The following is a 9,282-nucleotide window of genomic DNA, read 5'->3' as shown; positions in this document are numbered from 1 at the left end:
GCTATGGGAACCGCAAGCATATTATGATTATGGATTGATAAAATTGAACTTGACCAATGGTTCATTGAGATGATATTACGTGTCAAGCACCTAGTGATCCTTTACTTGTCTCCCTTGGCTTTAAATACCGCACCTAGTGTCATTGGAAGGTAATTGAACTTGAGGCAAGATAGGAATGTCAAACCCGACACCAATATTTTTTTTTGTTTATTATGTCTCCTCAAATCTAAATATATTCTTCTTCATCTAACTAGAGGATCAAAGTACACGAGATCGTTGCATCCTATCGGAACTATGGCGACGCCGGACTGGATAGCAATTATCCTGCGGGTTTATTGTAATAGATGATTCAAAGAAAAGTAAACGAAATAATAACACCCAAAACACAGAAAAACAACAAAATAATAACACCCAAAACACAAAAAAACTTCTTTGAAATTCACTGAATATTATTAAAACTCCAAAATGTGAAAATTAACCTACAAGCGGGGTTAAATAGTTGAGAAAATAAGAAATTTTACCAAAAATAGCAAAATTTCGAAAATCACACCAAAATAAAATACGGAATAAAAGAAGTAACTTGCCAAAAATGTTGCTCAAATCAGATTCGTAATCAACTAGAAAAAAGCTAACAAAATACTGCCATAAATAAAAAAATAACTAAAATTTGATATTTGAAGGGGAAAACAGTGGATTTTTGTCTTGAAATTGATGCTCACCGAGCATAGTTGGATGACCATGACGTACATGCCGAAAAGAGTTTTCTGGATTGGGGTCATATTTGTGATTTTGATAGTCATAGCCAAAGTTATGGCCAAATAAAAAAAAAAAAGAAAAAAGGTGTTAAAATTGTCCCAATTAAGGAAAGTATTTCAATCACTTTCCATCTTTGCATCGATCTACCATCTCATGGTATCTCAACGCCATCAACGTACTATCTGACAACTCGGCCTCACTTGATTTGAAACCTCTTGCATCATATGGTCATGTGCAATGTAATGTTGTATCTAAGTGTGTAAGTAACATACATGTGGATGGAAAGGAATTGAGACCAATTGACAATTTGGTCTTCTTTGGAAGTCAAAAGATTGACACCGTACATGGAAAACCACACCTTAACCACGAAAAATTCATGTGAGTAAAAACCAACGTTTTGGGAAAAAAGGCAAATTTTCGAAAAGGAAATCTAGTTCCAAAAATGAGTAGAAGTGAAGAGCATGAAGTTAATTTATGAAGAGCAGCTAGAAGAACTTTAGAAAAGAAACCTGGAGATGTCCAACATTGATGGCCACGTCACCAGAAAAGGGAAAGAACTATAGCACGCCTCGTTAATTTTGGGAGTAACGAGGAGTTTAGTATGGCAGTATGTGAAGTATTGATCGTACAAGCAAGAATAAGATTAAAGAAAGAAGAGAGATTGGTAGAGGAATAGAGTAATTTTATTAATTGACGCTCAATGGAGAGAAAAATATGATATCAGCAATACATAAACTAAAAGAAAATTCAAATATATATAGGGACAATCCAAGTCCTAGAAACAGAGTTGTAGATGAAATAAAATGCCCAAAAGTTTACTTATCTAGATCTATTTAAGTCCAATACAAATTTCAACTCTCAATAGGGCTTCCAAATAGAATTTCAACTAAAATTTGCCAATAGACTTCAAATAGGATTTCAAAAGCATTACAAATAGAATTCTTCTTAACATGCAATTTAATTAGAACTCTCAATTATCTTCATCAAAGAATTCGGGTCACCTCCAAATTTTAACAATCCCCACATTGACATGAATTTTGATGCAACAAATGAAATTCCAAAATTTTTGCACCTAGAAAAGTAATCTGACTGTAGCAAAATAGATTGCATTCTTCAACTGGAACCAAACTTCTTCACCTCACTAAAAATTACTTTTCCCCTTCCACAGTACCCACAAATGATACGTGAACCCAAACGCAAACACTGGATTCCCAAAATTTCCCCAAGAAATTCAAGATTTACCAAACATGGTTGAACCATACTCTGTAACAAAATCAACTCCAAATGCTTTAACTGAAGGCTCCCTTGCTAGTCTCAACACCTTCAAAACAACAAAAAGCATACGTAATCAAATCAGCATTCCCGTACCTATTTTCAATGGGTCCTTCCCTAGCAGTTGAACACGATGGCACCTCAGACAATGATAGCAAAGTGGAATTAAATACAAAATCTTTGAATTCTTTCTCTATATTATAATAAAACCTTCATTCTCTACAAATTACATTGTTCTTGTGTTTTGATGATTTTTATTTCATATTGTGCCTATAATCTTGTATTTTCTCCTACAAATTGGTATTGAATTAATTCGGTTCCAGTTTTCCGCACAACAATATCTAACATTCTTGTCCATTAGTATCCTTTCATTTTCAATTCTATCATTCAAACCAATAGTTCTATGGCTGAAACTACCTTTACCCTTATTGAGACATTACTAGAAGTTCGCCCTCTGTACCCACACTCCATATTTTCCACATTCTTTCGTTCCTTGAAAACATAGGTAGCGAAACCACAACTCTATCATTTTTATTATGCCCTTGATTTCCATCTTGTTAATATTATTACTTTTTTTTTTCATCCACGACCTTCAAGATATTAAAAATCCTTTTTAAGTTCCTATTAATCTCTATCTAATCGTGATAATCAACTTGAAAGTCATTCAATCTTATCATTCCGAAGATCCTCCTCACAATATGAGTTTATAGATTTACCCATTTGACTTAGCTCCATTTTTTTTTTTTTTAATCTAAAAACCATATTTTTAGTAATTTTTCAAAAAATAAAAAATAAAAATTATGGATTTCATGAAATATGAGGTTAAAAATGAATTTTAAGAAACTTTTAGAAAATGGGAACCAAACACGAGCTTAAACTCTCTTTCAAAGCACTCCCATTCAATGCAACACCATTAACCATGATCTTTACTATTTAAAGTCTCGAAGATGATATTTGGTTGGTAGGGGTGGGGATGGGGATGATTGGGAAAGATGAAATATTTATTTTGGACTCAAAAGTGATGATGGGTAATGGATTGTGGTGGTTACAACAGGATGGTGAAATGTTGTGTTACATGTAAATAATGATTTATGTATACATAATGAGGTGAAATATGATTTTGTCAGAATTTTTTCAATCAAATAAAGAAAAACTTCACTGCTATTTTAAACACTTCATATATATGTAAACTATAATATAACATCTATATGTACAAGTAGCATTATTCGCTGGCGAATTGTGGGGTTGAGTTTGTGGCGATTTGGGTTTGGTTGGGTAGGTGGGCGGGTAGGCAGGCATGATAGAAGTATGACTCGAATATGAGTATTTTTAAAAGGAATATTCGACTTGAACTAGGAGAATATTAGCCTAGAATTTAAGGAAACTAAATTGAATAAGGAAACAAAATCCTGTTGAAATTGGGTATCCTAATTGTAATATATTTTCTTGCATTTTAGAACTCTTTTATAAATACGAGGCTCTTCTGGTTAGTTTATAGAGAGTAAAATTCAGTTTGGAATCAACGTGTGTTATTGGAGTTTTCGTGCCCAACAAGTGGTATCAGAGCATGGGTTGCAGGTTCTTCGTGATTTGGCTGAGATTTTTCAAGAATGAACTCATTGAAGTATGAAATTCCGCTGCTAGATCGAAATACAAAATTTTCATTGTGGTAAGTAAAGATGATAGCTATTTTGGCGCAGTTGGATTTGGATTATGTGTTGTTGGGTATTGAGAGGATGCCAGTTGGTTAGACAATGGAGGAGAAACAACGGAAGGATCGGAAGGCCGTTTCATTGATTCATCTTCATCTGTCCAATAATATTCTGCAGGATGTCTTGAAGGAGAAAACAGTGACTACTTTGTGGTTGAAGTTGGAGCAGTTGTGTATGACTAAAAGTCTTACAAGTAAACTGGCTCTGAAGCAAAAGCTTTATTCACATCGCATGGCGAAATGAGAGTCATTGGAAGACCACGTTGCTGTGTTCAAGGAAATAGTTGCAGATCTGAAGATGTTGGAGGTTAAGTACGATGAAGAGGATCTTGCATTGATCCTGCTGTGTTCACTGCATGGATCTTATGCATTGTTTCAGGATACTATCTTGTATAGTCGAGATACTTTGATTATAGAAGATGTCTATGATACATTGCACTCAAAGGAGAAAATAAAACATTTGTTTGAAGTTACGTCAAGGGATGGGGAAGCTCTTATATCTCAAGGTGCTCAACAAAGAGGCAGATCAAGGGTTAGATTTAGCAATGTGACCTGTTACTATTGAAAATGAAAGGATATATTCAGAAGGATTGCGATATGTTGCAGGCTAAAGGTGATTTAGCTACAAATCATGGGGTGTAACCTTTGAATTTAGACGAAACTAGTGTAGTTGAGAATTGTTCAAATAGAGAAGATGTGATATTGACCGTGATATCTGATGTGGAGTCTAAGCCTGAGGAGGAGTGGATTCTTGATTCAACATGTTCACACCATATGTGTTCCGATAGGAATTTATTTCAGACATATGAGACTGTTTAGCAAGGTGGAGTTGTAGTGGGAAACAACCAATCTTGTCGTATTGCTGGAATCGATCGAGTTAGATTGAGGCTGCAGGATGAAACATTTAGAACAATTGATCAGGTTCGACATGTTCCTGATTTGAAAAGAAATCTCATTTCCTAAGTACCCTGGATGCAAAAGGGTATAAATTCTCTGGAGGGGGTGGAGTCTTGAAGGTCCGAAAGGGAGTTCGGGTTGTACTGAAGGGACGGAAAAGATCATAGTTGTACATTTTGCAGGAGAGTGTAGAACCAGTTAAGAGGAGACATTTGGACAGTACCATGGTGGAAGTTCAGTTTGGTATAGTGGTGAAAGTTCAGTTTGGTAAAGTACCTCTTGTATTGAGCTCTGAGTCGATTCAGAACACTACTAGGAAGAGCGTTAGTGATTTCTCTTTGCCACCAATTTCAGCAAATACACTGTGTTCAGTTGCTGGGATAGGATTCATTGAGCATAGGTACCGTGGTGTCAGCAATGTCTGGAATGCTTCTAGGGACGTTGAAGGCGACAGTTCCAGCAAGGGCCTTCTAATCAAGCATCTGATTTGGTTCTTATTACAGGGTTTGCTTCGGCCCTGTGTGATCAACATTAATTCCTTGGTGGAATTAGAAACTCTGGGGATTGGGTTAGGGTATCGATTGTGGATGTCAGGCAGAGGACGAGTGTTTGGTTTATATGGAATGGTTACTGTGTTGAGGAGATTAGGCCAATTCATTTAATTGCAAACGGATTTGAAATCTAGGAGTTTTGTTCGTTGCACTGGAATTTGAGTCGAGGTGGAGATTGTTAGGAGTATGATTCAAATAGAAGTCTTTTGAACATGCGTATTCGACTTGGACTATGAGAATATTAACCTAGGGTTTAAGGAAACTAAGTTGAATAAGAAAACAAAATCTTGTTGAAATTGAGACTCTTAATTGTAATATATTTTATTATCTTTTAGGATTCTTCTAGGGTTGGCCTATAAATACAAGACTCCTCCAGTCGGTTTATAGAGAATAACATAGAAGCAATATTGCTAGTATGTCTTGTATTCTTCATATTGTTCAGTTTAATAAACATCGTTCTTTGTGTTAATCCCTTTGTGTTTTCTTTACTTTTAAACCTTGTTTTTGGTGTGTGATCTAGTATACTTCAATATTGTCATATAATCTCGTTCCTTAAAATCTAGTTTGGAATCAACATGTGTTATTGGAGTTTCCGCGCGCCCAACAGGATGGGCGGGGTACAAATATTAAATGAAACAACTCCTTGATTATTTATTAAATTATCCGTAGTCTTTTTAGTGTTTGTGTTGTTTATTCCTTTATTCTCCCCGTTCGGTATAAGAAATACCAAATGTATGAGTAACCTCATTTCCGTTAACTTAAAATTCTATGACCTTCTTCACGATATATTATTTCTTTAGTAAAAAATACAAACGAAGAACTTCGCTCTCTCTTAATTACATCCTATTATTATAAAGCAAGATATGAAGATATATCGTCTAATCAAGATCGCACTTGTTTTCAATTTTGACCTTTTGTTAAAAATTAACTACGTTTCTTTTTCTTTTATGAATGCGCGTTATTTGCCTGTTTTCGAAAATCAGAAAAACACTTTCGGAAACATAAAACTTGCCTATTTGATTTTAATTTTCCATGCTCTTCGAAAGTATTGAAATCATGTGCCAGTATATGTAAAACTTGATTGGGGTTAGATCTCGTTATTGAAACAATTGTATATTCGTTCGATAAGCAGAATTACAAGATTCCATTGTAGTTATATTTATATATGTCACGACAACCACATGTCCATGATAGATTAAAGGATGAAACTCTTGATTATATCAACAGCTTGTTTGGGAGCGATTTTTTGTCCCAAAAAATTAATTTTCTTAACCGTTATTTCATTATTCCAACTGTCATATTTGACGTCTTCTCTCACATGTGGACTCCACTTTTCTCCTACCAGTCAAAAAATCAATTCTCAAAATCACTTCCAAACAGGCTCCAAATCTCTTACTAAATGAGCTAAATAGAACATAGAGTGCATGATCGAACTCATTAGAAATTGTAAATATATAATTAACTTATTTCTTCTGTATTAAATGGAATGGCAGAAAAATTGATGTTCAACAAACGAATAATGTTTCCGATAGGGACTCACATGACAAATTCACTATGCCAGGATTTTAAATTCCTTAAAATAAAATAAAAAAAAATTTATTAGAATTTAAGGTCATAGGCCTTAGTACCATCAACTCCAAACATTCCAAATTGCCTTTCATATTCTTCCCCATTTTTCCCATTCTCATTAAACAAATCAAACAAAAAAACTTCAATACCAGCCCCAGGTCTTTTTGGCGTCCCAAAGTTATTCACAGTTCGTTTCACTATATTCGCGTTATAATCCAACGCATTCTCTGGACTCGCGGCAAAGCCGCCGGCCGCCGGCCACCCTGTCTCCGTCACGACCACAGGAATGCCCGGAAAACCCACCTTCTCCATAGCGTACACAAATGCATCCACCGTTGCGTCAAACATGTTGGTATATGCAAGATTCTGGTCAATATCGGGAGTGGAGGATCTAAAGAGTGCATAATCAAGGGATATATATTGCGGGTTGTTTATGTAACTGAAGAATGGGTACACATTCACCATTAATGGCGATCCGGAGGTTTGTAAAAACTGCAAAAGAGGAAGTAAAACGGGTTGGATATTCGGGTCAAAAGCACCGGATGATGGAGGGTATGAACTAGATAATATTGAAGCGGCGTGAGAAGATGAAAGTTTGATTGTTTCTGATAATCCTAACGTTTGAAGAGCTTCGTATAGATTAAGGATTGCAGGGACAACATAAGGAGAGTAGAATGGATCTTTCAGGAGTACTTCATTGCCAACTGCAAGATATCGAATTTGTGTAGGCAAGATGTTCGAGAAAATGTTTGTTTGAAGCCATTCAAGAGAAGTGGGCACTGTGCCATTGGCTAGAGTAGGGAGGATTTCATTGGGGACACCGATCATGAGCTCGATTCCAGTGCCGGAGAATGGTTTTAGGGCATCAGGGTCAGGGTTGAATAGACGAATTCTTGAAATGCCGTTTGATTTGATGAGATTGACGACCTCGGAGGGTGGTGGTAGGTTGCTGGCGACACGGCCATAGCAAACTCCGACTGGTGCAGCCACTGCTAGACAAAATCAAGTTGATCAATACAAAGAGTACGACATATTTGATACAGAACATTTCACTTAACACTACTATATTGTCCACCTTATCGAACGAGCAAAAAGTTTAAATGGAAAAATGGATCTTAAAGTACCTGTTGAGTCTGCAAACAGAATCAAGAGAGCAAATAGAAGGTTTAGAAGGATGCTTTGATTTCCCATTCTCAGAGTCCCTTTTAGCAGAAGATGATGAAACCAGTATTTTTATATATAGGCACGTGTACATACTACATGTATAGATTTGATTTTGGTGTGAATTAGTTTGTTTGGATTAATTGTAAGTTACCAAACTTTTCTTCTTTTAATCCAAATTTGTTAAAATTGGAAGCCGTTATGAGATGTGACCTTAAAGAATGAAATAAACTTTTGGTGCTTCTGCTAATTTGAAAATTTCAATGTGATTGTTGATGTTGAAACTCGTTGAGTCTTACTCGTTCCTCAATCTCTCGAATTCCTACAAAAATGGAATGGCGAATGTACTCAAGTAGCATTTCGATACTTGAGTCAAATAGAAAAGTTCTATGAGAGTTACGAATTGAAAATCAAGTATGAATTCAAGCGTCTTTATTACCTATTTTTGGACCTTTATATAGTCGAATTAGGTTCACCTTCTAATTACTTAGATATCTTCACCGGGGATTGGCAGCGTATCCTAAATGTAAATTCCATGTCATGGGCATTAAAGGGGATTGATTCTTCTCCTTCGGTTTATATTCATCTAAATTCAAGTAGCCAAACTATCTATACCAAAAGTTCTCGTCGAGAATTGGCCCCGGCGAGGACTTCCCGTAGGCATTTGAAGATTTCAAGTTCTCTTTCTGATTGGAGATTCTTGGTGGAGCATTTGATCGCTTTCTAGTCAGTGGAACTAAAGAGATGTATTTAATTGAGACTTTTAAATACTTTTAAAGATTTAAAATTTTTTAAAGATATTCAATGTAATTTTTTTAACACTTTCTAAAAGTCTTAGGCCAAAATATGACAACTTTTCCTTGGAAAATGGAAAATTTTTTTCCTTTTCCAAGTTTTTACAGGTTTGATGGCATCAATTTTTTAGATAATTGAAATTCCAACTTTCAGCCACACGTGCACCTTTTCCACGAAATGGAGGAATTCATTTTCTCATGTATTAGATAGTTTTTCATTTTTCAGGTTGACTTTTTTTTAAAAAAAATTTTAAATTTTAAATTTTTTTTTTGAGCAATGGAAACAAATTTTATTAACAATTGTAACAAATTCTTTCATTTTTAGTGGACAATTTTCATATAAAACAAAGTCAAACGAACATCAAAAGATAAATTATTTTCTTGAATATATTTTTTTTTTAGCAATGGAAACAAATTTCATTCCCAATACCAGTAAATTCTAGCCCTTTAACTAACAATTTTCATGTAAAATAAAGTTAAGCGAACACAAAACATTTTTATTTCAATATTTTTCACGTGGAAAAGTATACCAATCAAACACAATAATTTACAATTCTCAAGAAAACAATTT

General features: G+C 35.0%; 1 protein-coding gene across 1 annotated transcript; it reads right to left on the bottom strand.

The window, feature by feature from the left end:
• Positions 1-6,642: 6,642 nt before the first annotated feature.
• LOC111395434 (glucan endo-1,3-beta-glucosidase-like) lies at positions 6,643-8,147 on the bottom strand. The gene is made up of 2 exons (XM_023021430.1): positions 7,881-8,147; positions 6,643-7,745 (listed from the first exon to the last, which is right to left on the bottom strand). The coding sequence occupies exons 1-2, from the start codon at positions 7,945-7,947 to the stop codon at positions 6,787-6,789; spliced, it is 1,026 nt and encodes a 341-aa protein (XP_022877198.1). The 5' UTR covers positions 7,948-8,147; the 3' UTR covers positions 6,643-6,786.
• Positions 8,148-9,282: the final 1,135 nt, after the last annotated feature.

The sequence above is a fragment of the Olea europaea genome, chromosome 1 (assembly GCF_002742605.1).
Source record: "Olea europaea var. sylvestris chromosome 1, O_europaea_v1, whole genome shotgun sequence".
NCBI classification, from domain to species: Eukaryota; Viridiplantae; Streptophyta; class Magnoliopsida; order Lamiales; family Oleaceae; genus Olea; species Olea europaea.
This window is presented reverse-complemented; position numbering and strand designations above follow the sequence as displayed.

Excerpts from the sequence above, each read along its gene's own strand:
- LOC111395434 (XM_023021430.1), bottom strand. The coding sequence starts at position 7,947 with ATGGGAAATCAAAGCATCCTTCTAAACCTTCTATTTGCTCTCTTGATT. Across the intron at positions 7,746-7,880 it reads TCTGTTTGCAGACTCAACAG|TGGCTGCACCAGTCGGAGTT; the intron begins GTACTTTAAGAT and ends TTTGTCTAGCAG.